The sequence below is a fragment of the Eleutherodactylus coqui genome, chromosome 3 (assembly GCF_035609145.1).
Source record: "Eleutherodactylus coqui strain aEleCoq1 chromosome 3, aEleCoq1.hap1, whole genome shotgun sequence".
Taxonomy (NCBI): domain Eukaryota; kingdom Metazoa; phylum Chordata; class Amphibia; order Anura; family Eleutherodactylidae; genus Eleutherodactylus; species Eleutherodactylus coqui.
The window spans coordinates 187325292-187349208 of record NC_089839.1 but is presented as its reverse complement, the minus strand read 5'-3'; the positions used below and the strand labels follow the sequence as shown (position 1 = coordinate 187349208).

Genomic DNA, 23917 nt, shown 5'->3' with positions numbered 1-23917 from the left:
TGCTCATACATTTGCAAGTGTTCAGCATCAGTGGTGATCTGATTCCTGCTGTTTTCGTAGGGAACTACAACTCCCAGCATGAGTTACCAAACAATAATACATCGAAAACAAGTGACCTGCTAGTCATTACTGTTGCACAGGAAGTTCTTAAGCTGCCTTAGTAATATAAGGCAGTAGGCTATGAAAATATATGTATGTATACATACATAAAGAAACCCCTGACGATTATATAACCCCACCCAACAAGGAGAAGAACAATTATATAAGTTATATTAGTGATTAATAAATTGTGTGTGTGTGTGTGTGTATGTGTGTATATATATATATATATATATATATATATATAATATTTGTGTGTGTATGTAATATATATGTAAATATGTTTATGTGTGTATATAATAATAAAAAAAATAATTATATATATATATATATATATATATATATATATATATATATATATATATATATAATATGTAATCTAAAACTCCACACAGCAAGGGAAAGGACTGTAAATAAGGGAATAGCCTATGTTTTAGGGTCGCCATGTTTTAAATTTTTAATTTGCATTGTCGTTCACAGCTCATGTTTTTAAGGGGTAGTAACCGAAATGAGGGCCTGTTTAATTTTTTTTGACTGTGTACCACCTGTTCATCACAACTATTTTTGACATCCTCCCCTTTTGGCAACGAGTTGCGTTTGTTCATCCCTGAAAAGCACACATATTTGTCCAAAATGTAGCACTTCACGGATCTATAGGCTATAATGGGTTAAACCTTGTCAAACTATGCATACATTTGACTACTTTTAAGGCTCCTGCACACTTGCGTTTTTTTTGCACGTTTTTTTCACGCAATATCGCTGAGTTTTTTTCAAGAGATTGTCAATGGGACTTTCTAATGTAAAAAACGCATTGCAAGTTTGTGCTTTGCAATTTTTGTGTGATGCGTCTTTAACATTAGAAAGTCCCATTGACAATCACGTGAAAAAAAATGCAGCAATATCGAGTGAAAAAAAACGCGTAAGAAAAACGCAAATGTGCAGGAGCCCTTAGTCTAGTTTTGCATTGAGTTTTTCTTTTGTTGTATTAAATAGTGTAGCCTACTTCACTTTTCAAAAACACATGGAAATGTATACTTTATTATTTTATTTTTTTAACATTAGAAAACATATGAAAATCTATGGCTGGGTTCACACGGGGCGTATTTTCGTCGGAAATCTCGCGGTTTGGCCGCAGCAAAAACCGCGAGATTTCCGCTGGGAGAACCGCCGCGGTTTAAGCCGCGGCGGCTTTGAAGCTGTCCGGCTGCATGCTTTTCCCTTGCAGCCGGCGCTCCCATAGAGGAGAGCGCGGCCGTAACATAAATAAACAAAAACCGACTGTAAACAGACATGCTGTGTCTTTTGAAACCGCGGCTGCGGCCGCCGCAGCCGCGGTTTCAACCGGATTTACCGCAGCGGATTAGCCGTCCCGTGTGGATGAGGTTTCTGAGAAACCTCGTCCACATGGCTGGCTAATCCCGAGATTAGTGGCCGCGGGCGGATCTGCTGCGGCAGAACCACGGCAAATCCGCCCTGTGTGAATCCAGCCTATGGCTGAATGTTTCTATATGCTTAACGTGTATGTTTTTATGTGATCAACGAAAAAAGGTGTTGAACTACAAAACTTTATTAGAAAAATTGTGTTTACAGAAAAAAAAGTATAAATTTTTCATATAAAAAACGGATGAAAATGTCTGCAAATTAAGAAATGTATTCAGATTGTTAAAATGCACCTTTTAATCACCTTTTTTTCATGCATGTTTCTCGCATACCTGAAACATACGAACAGGGCCTTACAAGTTATTCCCCCAAAGGATGGGGGATAACTTGATGATTAGTGGGGGTCTCATTACTGAAACCCCCATCAATCCCAAGAATGGACTACTATGTCCTGATCCTCCTCACTGCAGGCTTACTGATCCTCCAACACCACCACCTCAGTGAGGAGAAGAACAAATTAAGCAACTGTCACACAAGCGCGGTGCTGCTCCATTCATTTTCAATGGGACTGTTGAAACAGTTGAGCGGCAAGCGCTTGGACATTTCTGTCAGTCTCCGTCAACCTCATTAATAATGAATAGAACACCGACTGCCCATGCTTAGCCAGTGCTCCATTTACTGTGACATCACTGTGGAGACATGGGACCCCTGTTCTCCAAATCGGTGTGGGGTCTCAGCAATGAGACCCTCCACCGATCAGCAAGTCATTCCCTATCCAGTAGATATGGAAAACTTGTAATTCTGGTACAATCCCCCTTAAAGATAGGGCGTTCACATCTAATCACTGAGGTTCTGACTGCTGGACCCCCATCTCTCCCGAGATCTGCGTACCCCAAATGCTCCGTGTTAATGGAGCAGTGGTGTGCATGTTTGAGTATTGCTCTACTCACTTGTATGAAATGGAGGAAGATTGCCATGTGTATCGATCTCTCTCCACCCCATAGAAGTGAACGAAGCGGTAGAAACACATGCGCTCCAGCACTCTATTCACATGAGATATCTGAAGTGCGAAGATCTTAGGATCACCGGAGGTCCCAGCTGTCAGATCACCAGTGATCTCCTTTTCTGTGGATAGGGGATACATGTCTTCAGTGGGAAACCTTCCTTAAAGAGGATCTACCATGGAAAAAACTCAGCATGGCTCTGCAGACGCGACCTCGAAAAAAATGTGTTTTGCATCTGCTTTATATGGATACTTATCGTTTTGTTTTATTATGTCTTATAGCAACGGAGTGGACAGGAGAACTTCCACCTATTGCGCCTCCACCTATTACTCTTCCCAACAACTTCACACCAAAAAAGAAGGAACCACTAAGAGACCCTTCCACCCATGGTAATTGCCATATCATATAAAAAATGCTAGACTAATACTGGGATAGAGCATGGGGGTATAGATATAGGGGATGGAGAGGTAGCAGTTGCATTCCAGCCCTGGTGCGTGATGAGACATGAAGACCCCTCTACCGCAGCGATATTATAAATGACACATGGAAGGTAGGGTGCTCTTTTCTGGGTTTGACGTTGGAGCTCAGGAACTTCAAGTTACACTTCTGGGGTTAAGAATAGCATTAACAACCTTCTTTTAATTTTTTTAATCAGATTATTTTTAGTGAAGTTATATTTTTGAATACAATTACCCTTTAATTTCTATACATTTAGACACATACAAAGAGGGGAGCGAAAAAAAAAATGACCTCTGTCCCTCACCCCCTCCAAATCTCATCAACTTTTCTATGATACCTCAATGCAAACTATGCATCATATATTCGTGAGATATATATATCAGACCATCTCCCCCAAATTTCCTCAAATAGCCTCTTTTTTGATATACTCCCCTTTCCAAAGATATAACCTTTCATCTTTGTGACAAAATCTACTACTGTCGGGGGCAGTAAATCTTATAAATTCCCAGCAGAGTACGCTCATTAAACCCATCAACAATATCCAATATACAAGTTCTGGGATTAAGACCGATATGGACGAGATATATACTTTTTAAATATCTCTAATACTCCATTCCAAAATTCACACAATTTTACACAATACCAAACCATTTTGGACAGTTTGAGTTTAAAGAGGTTGTCTCACGAAAGCAAGTGGGGTTATACACTTCTGTATGGCCATATTAATGCACTTTGTAATGTACATCGTGCATTAAATATGAGCCATACAGAAGTTATTCACTTACCTGCTCCGTTGCTGGCGCCCCCGTCGCCATGGTTCCGTCTAATTTCGGTGTCTTCTTGCTTTTTTAGACGCGCTTGCGCAGATCCGTCTTCTCCCTTCGGCTCCGCTCGGCAGCATCTGTGTTTTGGCTCCGCCCCCTTGTACGCGTCATCGCGTAGCTCCGCCCCATGACGTGTGACGGCAGAATAGTGAGTCACGCGCTCCGCATGTTGTGTTGCTCAGCGATGCCTTCTTCCAGACGCAGCTCGCTGGCGTTTTCTTGTGTTTACCGCTGGCACTTATCACCAGTATAAATAATGCAGGGTTGTTCTGTAATTCTGGGCAGTGCCAGATGGAAAGCTCACAGGCTGATGGTGTCTCCTCGTCTACCCAATATCTCAAGCATTTAGCCCGTCTAATCAGATCCTAATCCTTCATATGGCGGGGTGAACGTTGTAGGATGGCACAGTGCTATTGCTCACTCGTTTTATAGGGTGTGCGGACAGACCCTCCCTCCATGTAGCGAGGCAATGCCAGGGAGGCTTTTTAAAGGGCCGCTGAAGGTTCACTTGTGGTGAATGTAAGTGACCCTTATCGCATAGTGGTCTGTGAGGTCCCTGTAGCCACAGAATGGACCACGTCCAAAGTTACATTAAGCAAGCCTCCTCAGGCTCAAGTGATGGCAGCTGTAGGTTACATCTCCTGCTGCTTTCTTTTCCCTGCACATTAGGGGGGGGGGGGTGTTTCTCCTAAACCGGTGAAAGCATTCTTGGGCTACTAGAGGTTTGCATTCTGCACCATGACGTGTGCCGGTTCCAGCCTCCTGATTGGCTGGAATCGGCACGTGACGAGGGCGGAGCTACGCGATGACGCGCACAAGGGGGCGGAGCCAAAACGCTGATGCTGCCGAGCGGAGCCGAAGGGAGAAGACGGATCTGCGCAAGCGCGTCTAAAAAAGCAAGAAGACACCGAAATTAGACGGAACCATGGCAACGGGGACGCTAGCAACGGAGCAGGTAAGTGAATAACTTCTGTATGGCTCATATTTAATGCACGATGTATATTACAAAGTGCATTAATATGGCCATACAGAAGTGTATAACCCCACTTGATTTCGCGAGACAACCCCTTTAATCTAAAACCATGTTAAACAACTTTAATAGAGTACGATAAACTCTATGCACTAAATATAATTATGATACTCGTTAACTTTCAGATAGAGATATCATTGGAATCATACACAACACTTCGGCCCATTTATCTTCATTAAGATGGCCTAAAGTTTTTTCCAAGTTTTCTTTTACCTTTATTGGGAATTGATGTAAATAATAAGAAAGCTTACGTCAGTATAAATAAGATATTACGCCCTTCGTAGCTCTATAACACCCAAGAAAATTCACCAAACGGCGTTGAACCGTAAGCACAGATACTCACCGGGCCGGAGAATCAAACACGTCATAACTGAAGGAAGTGGAAAAAAATAACTATTGAGAACATCAAAAAGCTGTCTGAATTGTTCAAAGATATGGTCCATTCAACTCCACCCCATGTCTTTCTCCCCACCTTTGAACAGTTGCAATTAAGATGATATATATATGTAGACCGTTAACCCTTTGAAGAATCTCCAGTTTAATTCTAGCAGATTTCTTGTTCCATAATAAACTCCAAAATTCTGCGGTTTGGATTCAATCACGATATTTTTTTAGACTCCATACAATATTTAGAAGTATATAAAGGAGTTATTTTAATTTAATCATGAGTTCTTAATTCTCATTTCAGCTAAGCCATTCTTCACAAGAAATCCATCTGAATTAAAAGGAAAGTTCATTAATACAAAACTGAGGAAAAGCACCCGAGGTTTTGGTTTCACTGTGGTTGGTGGCGATGAGCCGGATGAGTTTCTTCAGATAAAGAGTTTGGTTCTTGACGGTCCTGCTGCTTTGGATGGCAAGATGGAAACAGGTAAAATTATTATTATTATTATGTGGAAAAGGACTTGGGGATTTTAGTTAACTGTAAACTTAAATGGAGCAACCCGTGTCAGGCAGCTGCTGCAAAGGCAAATAGGATCATTAGGGGGCATCAAAAGAGGTCATGGGGCACATGATGAGAACATTGGTCTTTCTCTTTACAAATCACTGGTCAGACCACACATGGAATATTATATACAGTTTTGTTCACCAGTACTCAAGAAGGACATATAACAGCTTCAGCGGGTACAAAGTTGTGCAACTAAAGTAATAAACGGAATGGTTGGACTACAATACCCAGAGAGGTTATCAAAACTGGGGTTATTTAGGTTAGAAAAAAAAATGACTGAGGGACAACCTAATAGCTAAATATAGATATATCAGGGATAATACAGAGATCTCTCCCATCTACTTATACCCAGGACAGTGATTGTAACAAGGGAATGCTCTACATCTAGAGGAAAGCAGGTTTCTACACCAACATAAAAGGGGGTTCTTTACTGTAAGAGCAGTGAGACTTTGGAACCCTCTGCCGGAGGACATAGTGATGGCGAACTCACTAAAAGAGTACAAGAGGGGCCTGGATGCCTTTTTTGAGCATTACAATATTACATGTTATAGTCACTGATTACTTCAGAAGGGTCGGTGATTCAGGGATTTTTCTGACTGCCAGCTTGGAGGCAGGAAGGAATTTTTTTCCCTAAGAAGAAAATTGGTCTCTACCTCATTGGGGAGTTTTGCCTTCCTTTGCATTAAAGGGTCAGCATTGCATTAAAATAGGTTAAGCTGGATGGACGCAAGTTTGTTTTTTAGGCCTAAATTACTATGTTACTATTATTATTATTATTATTAGAGTGCGCTACTTTTCGATTTTTCTGAGTAATATTGAGGAGAATTCAAATTTTTGTCATCTCTGTTTTTCCCCATTGTAGGTGATGTTATCGTCAGTGTAAATGAAACTTGTGTACTTGGCTATACCCATGCTCAAGTTGTAAAGATCTTCCAGTCTATACCCATTGGTGAAAGTGTTGACCTTGAACTTTGCAGAGGCTATCCACTTCCATTCGACCCTGATGATCCCAACACAAGTCTGGTGACATCTGTGGCCATTCTGGATAAAGACCCTATCATTGTCAATGGACAAGAAACTTATGATTCACCATCCAGCAACAGCAGTAAAACTAGAAAAGCTAATAACTTGAAGGAGCCAAGGCCAAGCAGCCCCGCGGACGTATCTTCAAATGGTTCCCATGGTTACCCTAATGACACTGTCTCTTTGGCTTCCTCTATAGCAACGCAACCTGAACTCATAACAGTGCATATAGTTAAAGGGCCAATGGGATTTGGCTTCACTATAGCAGATAGTCCTGGCGGTGGTGGCCAAAGAGTGAAACAGATTGTAGACAGTCCTCGTTGCCGTGGCCTCAAAGAAGGAGATCTCATTGTGGAAGTAAATAAGAAGAATGTGCAGACTCTTACACATAATCAAGTTGTGGATTTACTGATCGAATGTCCAAAGGGGAGTGAAGTTACTTTGTTGGTGCAAAGAGGAGGTAAGTCCACTACACATGGATTATGCTTAATATTTTGTGAAGGATGATGATTCAGATATATAGCCATGTGAGCGGTTTTATGGTGGCCAAATGCAGGAAAGGTTGATGTTCCTGAACTGAAGACCTGGAAAGGAAGGAATCCTCAGAAGGCTACAAACTTTAGGTGGAGAAAAGGAAAGGGTTGGGTCACAGAAAATTAATTATGATGGAAGTTCTTGATATCTTCCAAAACACAGGTGATTCGTAAACTTATTACTAGGTGGGATGACAGATAGGCCATGTATGGCCAACTTAAAGACAAATCCTCTCCAAAGCTGAAACACTGAGCTGTTGGTGCCCAACCTCCAAGACCCTCTCTAATCAACACCTTAAAGGAACTTCAGTGTTCCCGGTTTCTAAGGATGAGCGATTAACATGTGGGTCCTGGAGAAATCCTTTAAACAGGTTATACAGGATTAAGAAAAACTTGTCGACTTTCTTCAAAGAATAGCATTGCACCTGGCCATGGGCTGTGTCTGGTATTGCAGCTCAACTCCATGGAAGTGAATGGTTCTACTTTGCAATACCACATACACTGTGGACCGATGTGGAGCTGTTATTGGAAGAAAGCGGCCATCTTTCTTATCCTGGACAACCCCTTAATGGGTTTCCCGTTTTGACTCTGGTTTGTGTATTCTTAAATAAAGTAGGAAATCCAACACCAATTAATAAAATATGTTTATCTAGGGTTAGAAAGAAGGAACGTTCCAGACAGAGCACCAATCTTGTCCACCATCAATTTCTAGTATTGGAGATCATCACCATTCCAGTGAATGCAGATTACCTGCAATACTAGTAACAGCCCATGGTCAAGAGTGGCGTTGTGTCGAAAAGAAAGTTTTTTGGTTTTTTTTCTAATACTGGACAATCCCTTTAAATCTTGACATGATCTGTAGCGCAGCCGGAGTTTGCTTATGAACTTAAGCACCAAGTTTAATTAAAGTATATGAATAAATGCAAGCTTTCAATTTCCTAGGCCATTCTGTTATTTGGCAGGTTTATAGAAATGCTTTCCACTTTATTACTGGTCTTTTAAATATTGACTGAATGGAAATGAAACATTAGTAGTTAATTGGATTAGTGTAAATGGTGGTAAAGTTGAAAATAGTTTTTCAGCACCAAGAGCAATGGGCCATAAAATGAGCAATATTTCTAAGGCAAATATAGAAACTAACATTTACTGGGAAACTTAAAAATGACTATAGAAATATATTCAGTATAGTGAGATCTCTGTTTCCAGCTTCTTACCATTTCTCACCACGACTGCTCTGTTTTCAGTGGTGCATCAAGATGTGTTGTCCACAGTGTTGACTCATCACTTAAAAGGGTTGTCCAGGGTTAGAAAACATGGCTGCTTTCTTCTAAACACAGCGCGACCCTTGTCTGTGGATTGTGTCTTCTATTGCAGCTCAGTTCCCATTCACTTCAATGGAGCTGAGCTACAATCCCACATACAACCCTATGGACAAGAGTGTGTTTGGAAGAAGGCAGCCATATTTTTCTAACCCTGGACAACGCCTTTAACAATTGTGGCCTATAGAAATGTCTTGTTATGTAGTATAATTGTAATCAGAAGAGCAGCATTAGGCCCGAACAGTGATCGTAGAATAATAAAGTATTACTAAGGTATAAGCCAGTCAACCATAGGGAGATGTTTGCTATTTTTATGTTTTTAGACCAGTGTCTCCAATGAATCACACCTGGAAAGCCTTTAACACGAGAACCGCCATGGGAGTCGTTTACGACTCCTCCAGCAGTCCAAAGGCGATGCAGAAAAAAAATCGCAGCAGTTCTAGTGGTAAATAAATGCATATAGGTAATACATATTTTATTTCTAGAATAAGAAAAGTTGCAAGATGCTGCCTAAAAGCTAAAGTCGTCTGAAGATGTTATACTCCATTTATCTTGTAATGTGTCTTAAATGCCAGGTTAGATTGTGAACATATTCTATTGACCCATAGAAAGCAGTGAAGAAATTAGTTCCTAGTGTCTTGGCAGGCCTTGGTCTCTTTGATATTAGTTCAACATCAACTTCTCTTCGCCTTATGAATTAGACAATGGATGTCTTAAAGAAAACTGGCCAAATTCTGACTGGATTGTAGAAACGGAGCCGGAGTCCTAGCTAGGTTTTTCTTCACTCATAGCATATATTCAGCTTGGTGCCCCTTGAACAAAGATTGCTTTCCATAACTGTATTCTGAGACCCAAAAGCTTTTTTATTTTTTCATCAATTTGGCTGCATAAGAGCTTGATTTTTGCAAAGTGAGCTGTTGTTTTAGCACCATTTCGGGATACATGCATCTTTTTGATCACAATTCTGGCACCCAGATTTTAATTTTTTTTTACAACAGTTACCATGCGGAATACATTTTGTGTTATTTTAGTATTTCAAATTTTAGGTACATAACAATACCAAGTATGTGGGCTTTTTCATTGTTTAGATTTTTTAACCTCCTTAACACCGCAGAAGGTAATTTTCACATCCCTGGTGCAAATCCCCCAAATATCATTACTTCCTTATAACCAAAATAGGCCATATCCTTTAGTGGTTAATGGGAAAAGGATTTTTTTAAACTGTTATTTTCTTTTTTACTGTTTGGAAACTTTTATTAAGTGTTTCTCTACATTTTTATTTAGTCACCACAAGGGATTTGAACTTGTGATCATTTGATATATTATATACTGAAAATTTTAGAATTGCAGTATGTAGTGATTTTTAATGTTGCCTATTAAGCCTTTCTTAGGAGCCTTCGGACTGCCATTTTAGCCCACCAGCACCTCCTGATCATGTCAGGGGTGCCAATAGGCCCCCTTCAGCTCACTCTTTAAATGCACTGTCAGTTTTGACCACGACATCTAAACAGTTATTTGCCGTGATCAGATCTAGTTCCAATCACAGCAGTTGCTTGTGGCAGTCCACTGTCAAAAACGGTTGATAGCCGTCTGGTATGGAGTAGACTTGGGAACAGAGTTCATACCCACATGACATATATATATTTATATTATGCGATCTAGAAAGGGGTTAAAAGGCACACAACTTTTGGAAATCTTTGGTAGTGAATCTACTGTGGACTTGAATAAAGTATAGTTGGTATTCTAGCTTTAAGGGCCCTTTACATCGGGCAAGAACATTCCTAGGAACATTTGTCATGTGAAGGTGCCACCAACCACCCAGCGAACAAGCAAATTATTTTTTGGGCTGATTGCATCTCTTATGCAGCTTAGAAATCATCGTTGTTGGCAGCACATCTTCCCGTTTGAACAGAAATGTGCTGCTCACAATAATGGAACTTTGAGGGACAAACGATAGTATGAATGATCATTCATCCACTAGAGTCTGAATCGGCCAGTGTAAAGTCCCGGTAGAGGAACGCTGTTCTTGTTGATCGGCTCTCACCATCTGTAGCTTATTGCATAGGGAAACGTCTTTGTGGGTCCTGATGGTTTAGATAGTTGGCACATCCCCCTGCCAGTTGGTGTCTTTGATCTGTATGTCTTTTGCAAATTCTGGACTGAGGGGATTAGGGTGGCCGAACAGATTTGTTTACCGTTACGGAGGACTACTTTTCCGGCAAACAGTTGTACTGAATGCATAGTGTAATCCCACTGCTTAAAATTAATCTAGTTGGCAAGTTCTTCATAGAAGAAAATATTTTTCTTATTTGATGTATTTTGCAATGGGTACTAAGTGTGCAAATTATTGTGGCACATGCTGCTTTCTTCCCCTCTTAAACTCTTCGGTGATTTATCACTGTACTGCAACACATCTTCGACATGAAAGAGCGACACTGTCTGCTGGATCCGTCCAGCTGAGCAGCCTCCTTTTATTCGAGCAGCATGTTCCCCCAAGCAGTAGTGAGACAGATACCCCATACCTGCTTTAATCAAAAGTCATCCATAGACTTTTGATTGTTAAATAGCAGATTTTACACAAGTACTACAAGCTCAGATTTATTAAATTAGCTTTAAGTCGGCTTTATATTTATTTCATAGGAAAAAATGACTTGCTGGTATATGAAATGTTTATTCATACCCCCCAACTGGGCTTCTTGTATACCCCGTTCTTAAGGATCCAACAGATGTTTTGTTGAGCAGGTCTGTTCTGTAGGAGACACCAGTATAGGGATTTTGGCTTACAGGTCTAGTACATTTCTACTTTGGACATGATTGGTTCCTTGAGATGTCCAGGAATTGTCTATGATCTTTGGCGAAGCTTTTGTAGTCTACAATTTCCAACGCTCCTGTTGATATGAATGGATCGGCAGCATGCATACGCTATCTCTGCTCCATTCATGTAGGGACCCTTTTTTCAGGATCAGTGGGGGTCTTAGCAGCTGGACCCCCATTAATCATTGAGTTGCCCCCAATCCTGTGTTAACTTTATAACTTGGTGCAAACTCTCTAAGATAATATGTCATACGTCACTATGATTGTACAGTCTCAGAAGCTGAGCCTGGCAGTGATTGCCCCCTCCCGCATAATCCAATATGTCACTCAGTCTGTCTAGCTCCCGCCTGGCTACTACTGTTGTAAACACTGTGATCTCTGACCTCTTGTCCCGATGTCTACGTCCTCTATGCAGTGCAGACACCGGGAAGAGAGGTCACGAGTCACAGCGCATGCTTGTGACATACTGGCTGCTGCCTGGCCATAGATTCAGGGTGAGTAGGGCACATGGAGGGGGACAGTATTGCTATTTGGGGCTACTACTGTGGGAATTGTTACTGTTGGGGATACTTATGGCAGCATTATTACTACTGTGGCCACTGTTACTATTGGGGCCACTATTGGGAGCACTATTACTACTTTGGGCACTATTACTATTGGGGCCACTACTGGGGGAACTATTATTACTATGGGTACTGTTACTAATGGGGCCACATTTAGGGGCACTATTACCACTGGGGGCAACACTTACTACCCTATTTCCCCAAATATAAGCCCTACCCTGATTTGTCAGGATATTCAGGGAGGCTTGAAATATAAGCCCTAGCTGTATTACATAAAAAGGAATCCATTACATAACAGTCCAGGTCCTACCCACTGCTCTCTGGAGCTCCGGCGCACTTCTTGCAGTCCTCGGCTGCCCACAGAAGATTACTTCCCCTTCAGGAAGCAATTGGCTTTGACTGGTTCTCGAGCGCTGCTCGGCCAATTAATGCAGTACTTGATGAACCAATGCAATGGCTGTGATTGGTTCATCGAGCACTGCATTGATTGGCCAAGCAACGGTCGAAGCACCAATCACAGCCATCACGCTGTGGAGGCGGGATGTATTATTTGGCCAATCAATGCCACGGCTCAGTGCGTCGGAGCTCCCGAGAGTAGTAGGAGGGACCTCGACTGAGCCTGCTAGGTAAATGTATTAAGACATCCTCTGAAGGAAAGACCTAGTAACTCTTTTGGGGCAAAAACTAATATAAGACATGGTTTTATTTTCGGGGAAACACAGTAGTTGGTAAAATAATGGGACTAAAATCAGACGTTGTGATAGGCCACACGCAAACCACACCCCTTTTTTTCCACCTTGGCTGGTATATTTTTACAAAATAGCTTGAGCTATGGTTCCCACCTCTAACAGCGAGGATCAGTAATTCCTCTGATACTGACCTATTAACAGCTTAGATGCTGTGGTCAATAGTAAGCAGACACACAGAGCTCCTGTCGCCCCAGCAATCACAGTTGCTAATGAGTTTCTATGGCGGTCAGGATCCTAATGATGGTCTCCAGGTCTCACATTTTTGTGTTCCTATTAGAAGTATTGCTGTGTATTATACGAGCATGGTTAAAGGGGTTGTCCGGCCAGAAACATCAGGTCTCATTACTTCTGTTTGCCCATTTCCATGCACTTTGTAATATACATTGTGCATGGAAAATGAAGCAAACAGAAGTTTTGGACTTACCTTTAGGGGTGCCCCCCCCCCTGTGTTGACCCTCGGTCGTCCCAGGTTACGACAAGAAATCTTCTGCATTTCTTGTCGGGCCGGCAGCAGCTCTCGTCGGCGCTGGAACGCTCCTCTTCCCTTCCGCGCATGCGCAGTCCTTCTTTCTTCTGCCGGGACCGCGCTCTTTACCTCTTCATCGCAGCGGACGCGCGCCGCCGGTCGGCGCATGCGCAGTACACTCACTTCCTGGTTTCATATACCAGAGCGGAGTGAGTGTCTGCCTGCCGCTGTCGGGACCGTCGGGACTTTAAAAGTATGTGAAAGGGGAGAAGGGGAGTAGGGGAGAAGGGGAGAAATGTTGGAGAGATGGATGGATGGATGTGTGCACGGGGGGGGGGGGGGGGGCAGTGATGTGTGTGTGGTGTGCACGGACCGGCTGACAGAAGTCCCGGGGGAAGGGGGGGGGGGTGGAGTGGGAGAGATCGATGGATGGATGGATGGATGTGTGCAGGGGAAGGGGGGGGGGCAGTGATGTGTGTGTGGTGTGCACGGACCGGCTGACAGAAGTCCCGGGGGAAGGGGGGGGGGTGTGGAGTGGGAGAGATCGATGGATGGATGGATGGATGTGTGCAGGGGAAGGGGGGGGGGCAGTGATGTGTATGTGCATTGACCCGGCTGACAGAAGTGTGGGGGGGGGGTCATTGTGAGAGGGGCACTATGAGGGCATGTGTGTGTGGGGAAATGTTTTACTTTACTTTAGCAGGGGGCGGGGCCTGGGCGGGGGGGACTGTAGAGCAGTTCAATAGAGGTGGGCGTGTCGTGGGCGGGGCTAGGACGTGAGCTGAGGGAAATCCTGCCTTTTCATGTCTTACTACCATCGGGAGTGCGCACAAGAGGGGGGGGGGCGCAGGGCATGTGAGAAGGCAGCACAGAGGCGCCATCTTTGAAAACTGCAGAGAAGATCAGTCTAAGGTAATAAACTGACATTGCAGCTGATCTGCCGGCCAGTTTGAGCCCTAGTATGCTGTCTGTTACTATCCTTACTGAAAGGGAAGCAGCAGCATTATAAAAATTTTTACCCTGTGTGGCCGGACAACTCCTTTAAGTTCCTTTGTGGAACTAAGAGTGTAAAACAAAATTAAAAGCGAAAAAAGGAATGTAAAAACACAGAAAAACTTTTGATTAAACAATGCGTTATGTAAAACAAAAAAGGAAAATGTACACATATTTGGTATCCACTATTTTCCAAAATTGGAATAAAAAGTGATCAAATAGTTTTATGTTCCCGAAAATGTACCAATAAAAGCTACAGCGGATCTCGCAAATAAACGAGCCATCACACAGTTCCATCAGTGGGGAAATAAAAAAGTTATGACTGTCAGATTATGGCTATACAAAAATATAAAATTGTGTTTTTTAAGTGTTTTTATTGTGCAAAGGTAGTAAAGCAAAAAATATTGACGGAAAAATTTAAAAGCTATGGCTTTCTGAATCCAGAAACAATTCCTATGGTCCTTAATGTTAAAATGGGCTGTGTTCCTAAAGGGGTTGTGTAGGGTTAGAGAAAATAGCACCACTCCTGTTCATGTGTTGTGTCTGGTATTGCATAGTGTTAAGTGGTGTAACATAAGCAGGACAGAAAGGGTATTGTTTCTCCTTAAGGAGAGCACCTAGAAAGTATGAGGAGACATATAAGGCCATCCATGCTCCTCTGGGAAATATGCAAATAGATAGTTAAGAACATTAACTCTGCAGCACCACCTATTGGAAGGCAGCATTACTGCAAGTCAATGTTAGACTTTTTAAAGACGTCTTCTAGCAATGACTGGGATTTGTGAACCGAAGCCAGAATAACCATGCACAGACACCTGTCTCAGGGTGATTGCCTCTTCCATCTTCCATTTACTAGCAGGGAGTGTTGAAATCTATCGCACTTTCCATGCACCTCTCCTGCTGTGTCATTCCCACACATGCGCCATGAAGCTTCACCAGTGCAGTGCACATGCACCAGAAAATGTGGCTGCAGAGCACATGGAAAGTGTGAGAGATTTCAGCACTGACATCAAGACAAAGAGGGTGGCGGCGGGCAGGAGGAGAGGCCAGAGTTGGCAATGATACATTGACTCTGACTCGAGGTGATGCATTTGCATAAACACTGCCCAACTTTCAATGTGAGATTCCCTGCAAATGCAGTATTGTTTTCCACAGACCCCCTGCCTGCCTAAGGCCGGCTTGCACACGATCGCCTCGGATTCCGCATGCAGGAGTCCTCAGCAAAATCCGACCCGATGCCCAGCTGGCATCCGTGCGTGCCTGTCATTTCTTCTTCTTTTTTGTATTGCGGATGGTCCACACAATCTGCCGTCGGACATGCGCAGTGCAGATATATATTTTTAAAACCCCTGCTCTACGTTATCCCCTAACAATGACACAGAATCCGCGACTTTTCCGCAATGTCAATTGCGGAAGGGCAGCGGATCGGACGGCTTCCATTGACTTCAATGTAAGCTATCCATGCGGAATCTGCTTAAAAATAGAACATGCTGCACATTTTCGCAATGCATTTCCGCTTGTGTGCCGGAAAAACGTTTTTCAATAGCATGTTGTGGGTGGTTTTTGCTGTGGAATCGGGAGGCGGTTGCCCGTTCCAGAATCCGCAATGCCAATCTGTCCGTGTGCAGCCGGCCTAATATTGAATTTTCTTTAACTCATTAAAGTTAAACGGGTTTTTCCCAGCTGACACGGCGCTGCTCACTTAGATGGGCTTTTTGTAGAGTGGACAATTGTAAAAAAAGAAAAGCATGAACAATTTTTATTCAGATCTTTATTGAAAAGGCACAAAATGCAAGTAAGTATTTGATTTGGGGCAAAACAAATGAGAACCTAGTAAAATTCTTACATAAAATGACTCCACAAATAATGCTGTTAATGGGAGGGACGAGCCGGATGCTCTGATAGAAATTGTTCCATATTTGGCTTCAAATTAGTGAGGCAATTCAGAGCCATGTATGGCGCAGAGTGTTAAGGCAGCAGAAATGCTGCTCTAAGCTCTCACTCACAACCTGAAGGTTCAATCCCCATGCAGTTCAGGTAGCCGGCTCAACGTTGACTCAGTCTGCCTAGAAAATGTCATAATGTGATATCACCCAAGGAATCAGTCATGACTCAGTGCTTGCACCTAGTCTCAAATCTCCACAGCCAGTGATTTGCAATCAATTTTTTTTTCGTAAGAAGATTGGCGACTGCACTAAAACTCCTTTTCACAAGGTATGAAGATAAAAAAAAAAGGTATCTAAAACTTTTTTGAGATAGTCCATATTGCAGGATAAGCAACAGGTATGTGTGCGATGTGTTGGTGCAGGTGTGAAAACTTGTAAGAACTTGCACATGAACGTAGCACACCACAAAGCAGATGGGTACAGTTCACACAAAATTCTTGAGTTCTGGCGGATCATGTGGAAACGATGCGCAGTAGAAACTTTAGGCCTCATGTCCACGGGGAAAATCAGGCCCGCTACAGATTCTCCATGGAGAATCCGTAGCGGGTCCCTTCTGCCCCGCGGACATGAGACATTAAAATAAGAATTTACTCACCTCTCGCACGCTCCGGGATCTTCCCTTCGCCGCGGCTTCATCTTCTCCCCGTCGCGGCCTGATCTTTCATCGGCTCGGCGGATGTGCAGGGCACGTCGGTTACGTGCCCCGCGCATGCGCCGTCCCGAAGAAAAAAGATCCGGCCGCGACGGAGAGAAGATGAAGCCGCGGCGAAGGGAAGATCTGGAGCAGGTGAGTAAATTCCTATTTTGGTCTCCCGCGGATCCGGACGGCTTCCATAGGCTTCAATAGAAGCCCGCGGGAGACCCGCACGAAAATGGAGCATGGTCCAGATTTTTTCATGCTCCATTTTTTTAAAAATCACTTTTATTGACCATCCGCGGGTATTTATCTACCCGCGGGTGGTCAATGCATCCCTATGGGGTGCGGATCCGCGGGCAGGAGTAGAGTTAAAATCCGCTGCGGATTTTAATTCTTCTTTTGCCTGTGGACATGAGGCCTTAGAGGTTAATCAGCTACTGCACAGGTCTGTTTTGTCTATCGCCAGAGCCCAAGAAGTTTTGCAAGAACCCTATATAAACAATTTTATGAAATATTCAAGAAGTAATTCCTATGTCTATTATACGTATTATGTACACAATCTGTGTGAGATGTATTGTGTCATTTACAGAATGACTAAATGTTGATGATGACCTGCCCAAATGGAGTCCTCTCATGTGGACCACCATTTACATCTCGTACACCCCCAAATTATTTTTTTGCTGACATGGATCCCAATCAAGTCAAAATTGACCCCTGGGGGTCCTTATAGACCACTTTAGGAACCACTGCTTTAACGCTATGGCAGAAGATTGAAAACTACTTTCCAGGTGACAGGTTCCCTTGAAAGTGACCCTCCAGACTGGAGAAACAAAGATGGCCACAGCACTCCTCTGAGTCTATCAGTTGTACATTAGTATGCATTGGTAGTCTAGGACACTACATGCCGCTCTGACTGTCTGGCATTGATCATGTGGTCAGCACTGGCCAATCAAAGCTGATGTAGTGTCTTAAGACTAATAATGCATGCAAACGTATAGTGTGTATCCAGTAGCCATCTTTACTTCTCCAAGCCCGGAAGATTGCTTTAAAGGGATTTTCTATATTGGATAGCCCCATTTTATCCAAAAAAAAAAAATCTCCTGACTTCTCCTCTAGGATTCCTCCAGGAAATGTATAGTTAACTGGACTGCCTGGTGCTACCATTCCCCTTGTCAAAGGGGTGTGTCCCTATATATTCTGATACAGTCAGCACTAATTGGGCATTGTCAGGGTGAAGGGACACTCCCCTTTGACAAAAGGCATGGTAACACCCAGTGTTCAGTTTATTCATACACTTCCAGGAGGAATAACAGAGGAACAGTCTATGAAATGAAGCTCTAGTATAGGTACTGAATGGAGAATGCAAGTACCTACTAAAACAGACATGTCAGGAGAGCCGTTAAATAAGGGTCATGGGTTAATTTTTCTAATTCCAGCGGTGTGATTCTTGCATTGGCTCAGTCATCTTCACACCAGGAACCATTGCAGTTTAAAGGAATTGTCCTGGGCTAGAAAAACATGTCTGCTTTCCTCCAAACACAGCGCCACCCTTGTCCGTGGGTTGTCTCTGGTATTGCAACTCAGCTCCCATTTATTTCAAAGAAGCTGAGCTACAATACCACAGACAACCCACGGAGAAGGGTGGCGCTGTGTTTAGAGGAAAGCCACCATGTCTTTCTAACCTTGGACAAACCCTTTAAAATCTCATATCCCCATCAATGTGATCATTTAGGACAACTCCATCATAGGAAACCCTTTTTAACCCTTTTAGATACATACTGCTACTATATCCACCCACATGGGCTATTTACCATTTCCTTTGCCTCTACCGCATCACGGCTCACAAATGAAGGCGTGCTGAGACCCCAGCTAAGAAAATCAATGTCGGCACGTCTCACGTCTGTCCATGCTGCCGCTACTCAACGCACACTCACTATGCAGCCCAATCCTTGGAGAATCCAGGCTGTCATCTAATCACGGAGCATTCACCTGTAAATGGTTTAAAAATCAGATTTTAGGAAAGGTTGTAAAGCCTTTCACAGCATGGAGTATTCGCCTGTTTCCACCAGAGAATTCCTCCGGTGATAAGTCTATCTACCTGTTCTCATCTTTGCAAATTCTTATCTGGCTCCTGCACAAAGAAGATAAAGTTTGTCTGGTGCTCTCTCTCAAAAGACATGATAGCAATTTTCAAAGTTTTTTTTTTTTTTGTGAGCTCCATCTCCGCTATGTCTGCAGCCGGTGTGTTGAGTTCTGAAAAAGCTATAAGCACCAAATAAACACTCGGGCTGGTAAGTGCTCTTGTTTCCAGCAGTTCTCAAATTGGCAGATCATTCAGTTATCATATTACTAAAACGCGATTAGAATCCATTCCAGGAAGAGTGTAAGTGCTCGGAGAAGGGATTCCAGGAAAGAAGAGACACCGATAGGAACCTCCGACCAGGAGCCCGGATGTAGCTGCTGGGATTGCTCTATACATTGCACTGCTCTGTGCCAGCAATTTTATATATATATGTTGACTTGAATCGTCATCTTAGATGGGACAGAGCTGCAGTATAGAGCAGTGATTCTCAATGCTTGCAAGCCAAGTAGTCCTTGCTCATATACAGTATTGTACAAAAGTTTTAGGCAGGTGTAAGAAAAATGCTGCAAATTAAGAATGCTTTGAAAAAATATATACACTGTTAATAGTTTATTTTTTGTCAATTAACAAAGTGCTAAGTGAACGAACAAAAGAGGAATCTAAATCAAATCAATATTTGGTGTGACCACCTTTTGCCTTCAAAACTGCATCAATTTTTCTGAGTAGACATGTACAAGGTCAGGGATTTTGTAGGATTAGTGTTAGGTGTGTGATTAAACAATTGTACCAAAAAGGTGATAATTAGAGATGAGCGAGCATACTCGATAAGGCAAACTACTCGAGCGAGTAGTGCCTTATGCAAGTACCTGCCCGCTCGTCTCTAAAGATTCGGGTCCCAGCAGGGGAGAGCTGGGAGGAACAGAGGGGAGATCTCTCTCTCCCCCCCGCTCCCCCCTGCTCACCGCCGCAACTCACCTCTTACCTGTGCCAGCAGCCGAATCTTTAGAGACGAGCGGGCGGGTACTCAAATAAGGCATTACTCGCTCAAGTAGTTTACCTTATCGCGTATGCTCGCTCATCTCTAGTGATAATCATATTATTTTTATAGGTAGGTTGAAACATAGTCATTAACTGAAACAGAAACTGCTGTGTAGGGGGCTTAAAACTTGGTAAGGAACAGCCAAACTCTGCTACAAAGGTGACGTTGTGCAACAAGACAGAAGGCAGTTATACTGCATCAGCAAGGTCTCTCCCAGTAAAAGATTACAAAGTAAACTGGGGTTTCACGATGTGCATAAAGCATAAAGAAACGGGAAATGTTGAGCACCGTAGACACAGTGGTCAGCAAAGTGTAGCAGATGAGATATGTCATACTTACTTCCCTTTGAAAGATGTCCAGCAGTGCCATCAACTCAGAATTGGCAGAAAGCAGTAGAACCAAGGTATACCCATCTAATGTATAAAGATGTCCGTCCAGAAGGGGTCTTTCTGGAAAAATTGTGGTCAGAAAGCCATACCTTACACGTAGAAACAAAGCCAACCGAGTCAATTATGCATGAAAGCTTAAGAACTGGGGTGCAGAAAAATGGCAGCAGATGCTCTGGACTAGGGAGTCAAAATGTTAATTATGTGGTTGTAACTGAAGGCAGTTTGTCCACCAAAGTGCTGGAGAACGGTACAATAATAAGTGTCTGCAGGCAATAGAGAAGCATTATGGAGGTTCCTTGAAGATTTTGGGCTGCATTTCTGTACTTTTGTTAATCGACAAAAATAAACTATTAACATTTTTATCTTTGGAAGCATCCTTACTTTGAAGCATCTTTCCCACACCTGCCTAAAACTTTTGCACAGTACTGTAAATTACATCAAAGTACCCCCAGGGCTTTGATCATGCTTTGTGCTTCATAAGAAAAGTACAGCATGAGAACATTGCAAGTGCCCCTAGAGGTATTGCATGTACAGACCTAGAATAAATGTTAGATCTGAGGTCATAGGGCACCTAGTCAATTATGAACGTGTTCCGTATTGTTCAGTCTTCTTTATTAATCTTATGCAGAGATATAGCTAAGGAAGGGAGGGAAGTGGTCATTGTTGGCCATGTTTCCTAAGCATGGGGTCTAGAGAGCGTAGGTATCAATTTCCCTTGATATACAATAGAAATCCATTGCTCCTGCGTCAGTGGGGACAGTGGGCAGATATTGTCAAATACTGTGGATTATTGGACAGTTCTAAAAACCATATTGCAAAAACTACCTTAAATAGAAGGTACCAAAAACTATTATATCACAGTTGGGTATTGTAATATCACAGTTATCCTTATTGGGCTTTCTCTGCTCTACATAGTCATACTGCTGCTTTTAGGGCCCCATATAGCAATAGTGCCCACTTTTGAGCCCCTTACACATTAGTAGTGCTTTCATTTGTGCCCATTACTAAGTAATTTGCCTCCTAAACAGTAATAATGATCCCTTTGTGCGATTAAACAGTAATAATGCCTCATACACAGTAATAATGTCCTCCTTTGTGCTCCCCTAAACAGTAATAATGCCTTTACACAGTAATAATGCCCCAATTTTGCCCTATACTTATTAATAATGCCCCCTTTTGTGCCCATCACTCAGTAATTTGCCTCTACACAATAATAATGCCCCTTGGTGACCCCCTATACAGTAATAATGCCCTATTTGTACCCCTTACACAGTAATAATGTACCCTTTTGTGCAGTCTTATGAGTAATAATGCTTCTTAAATAGTAATAATGCCCCAGTTGTGCCCCTTACACAGTAATAATGGCCCTCTTTATGGCCCCTACATAGTGGTAATGCCCTTTTTTATGGCCCCTCACCAGTGCACCTCTCTTTTGCTTTCAAAAATGACCTTTATTTGCCCATTGATTTTGTTCCCACAGTGAGATGGTGCTAGGCTGTGCTGTCAGCGAGTCAGTACAGATGTTGTAATGCAGTGATGCCATTGGGCTGTCTGTGACAAGCCTCTGATGTCATGAGGATGGTCGTAATTTATTGGATGCAGCACTAATGACCTGTTGCCTACGAGAGTAAGTGGCAAGACACAGCCAGTCCTAAGAACGCGGATACAATGGAAAGTGGCACTTGTCCAAGATCTGGAGCACTAGGCTAAAACTCTGGGGCAAGAGCCCCAGATGCCCTATGCTAGTCTTTTTTTAATATTGATGATCATTACTTTTTTCTTCTCTTTTACATATTTTCTATAATATACTGTGGGAAGTCTAATCTATGCCATCCCTTCAATACATGGGTGTGGTGACACAGAACAAGGTGAGAACTTGCGGTTATCACAAGAATAAAGAGAAAAAAGGGTGTGTGCTTCCTGGTCATCACAATATACCTGGTGTAAAGTGAGAAAAGATTTTGGTCCACCTGCGACTTTTAGGCCACACCTGACCAGAGACAGAGTGACTGTTATGTCTACTGAGACATTTTGTTTGGAGAGCGCACTAGGCGCTTGATTTGCAGATTGATACCAAAGACTCACTGAAGATCTAAAGTGTCGTGGAACGTATGTGACATGACCTCCAGCTTGTAAGGGAACCTAGCCCTGTAAGTAAAGTCAAAGTTTAATCCTCAACCAAAGTCGTCTTCTGAAATGTGTTCGCAACCAGTGACCACCAAATGTGGTTCGCCCCTATTTGGTGGATGCCGTAGGTCCAGTCCAACCAGGCGTCTCGATGTACCTGCAGCCACCACCCAAAGACCTGCCCTTGCAACAAACCCCTCTGCTACCAGACCATCTCTGAAGCTCTCCACATCAGTGACACCAGTGCCCAACACTCACTCGTAGAACTCTCATTGGTACACTGATGCAACGCCAAGGTATATTTTTCAAAAAGTTCTGTTGCTTTAAAGAAAAAAAGGCTAAAGTCTAAACTCATCACAGCTCACATTAAATTAATTAGAGAGTAGTCCTTGTTACAGAGACACTCACAGTAAATAACAATTCATTCCCACACAAAGGACGTGTATCAAAGATGGTTCTGAATCATTTTTGACATGTTCTATGATTTGCCATCCTGAAATTTCTGCGCTTGCCTTTTGAAAAGTCTGATTTTTCTTTTTCAGTCATCATAAAGACAGTTCTCCAAACAGACCTTGCCCCATTCTCTTTGACAGATAGATAATTTAGATGCAAAATTATTCACGAAGAAATCATTCACAATGGTATTGCGGTGCAGCGTACTGGAAAAAATAAAAAGTCAACTGATTTTTCTTTTTCATTTTAGTTTTTTATTATTTTATTTTTCATCAGACCGTGAGAACAAAGATGTAGAAATATTTGTCAACAGAGATGAGTTTTATGTACTTATTTATCTGCATATATTGCCCTATTTTCTCAGGAAGGAATGCATACCCTTGTTATACTTAGAGCCACAGTCAGGGCCAGACATTCATTGAAGGGGTGGTCTAGAACTTTTGGGATTCTCCTATTGATGACCTATCTTCAGGATAGGTCATCAATAGTTGATCGGCGAGGCTCCACTGCACAGGATCCCCGCTGGTCAGGTGATTCCTGGACTCACTGCTAGTTCAGATAGCACTGGAAGCAGACAGCGCTGTCCGTGCTCCAGTGGCCTGGTTTGGTACTACAGGCATAACTCCTGTTAAATTCAGTTGAAGCTGTTCCTGTAGTACTAAATCTTCTTCCAACACTGACAGTGGGCCCAGGAATCAACTGATCAGTGGGGATTGCAGCGGCCCGGTTTGCTGCTACAGGCACTGCTTACAATGAGAGCCATGCCTGTAATACGAAGCCAATACTATGTTGGCAGTGCTATATGTTTTCAGGGCTGTCAACACTGACACCCAGGTGGCAGACCCCTGTCAAATAACTATTGATGACCTCTCCTGAGGATAGGTCTACCTCAGGCAGTTTACCTTTTAACTTAAAATGGCTTGTCGCTAATTATCATTAGTTAATCCTAGGATTGATGGTGCTTTATACATAATACAAAATAATACCAATGCTGGGAAAACAGTATCGGTCCTGTTGAACAGAGATATATAAATCACG

At 42.7% G+C, this 23917-nt stretch overlaps 1 protein-coding gene across 11 annotated transcripts in view; it reads left to right on the top strand.

Moving 5' to 3' along the window:
• MAGI1 (membrane associated guanylate kinase, WW and PDZ domain containing 1) overlaps window positions 1-23917 on the top strand; it is a 580752-nt gene that overhangs the window by 476981 nt on the left and 79854 nt on the right. For all 11 annotated transcript variants that reach the window (XM_066596650.1, XM_066596655.1, XM_066596652.1 and 8 more), the window contains 3 exons: window positions 2765-2872; window positions 5485-5667; window positions 6608-7228. In XM_066596650.1, coding sequence (XP_066452747.1) covers window positions 2765-2872; window positions 5485-5667; window positions 6608-7228 — 912 coding nt within the window. The remainder of the gene's footprint in view (window positions 1-2764; window positions 2873-5484; window positions 5668-6607; window positions 7229-23917) is intronic.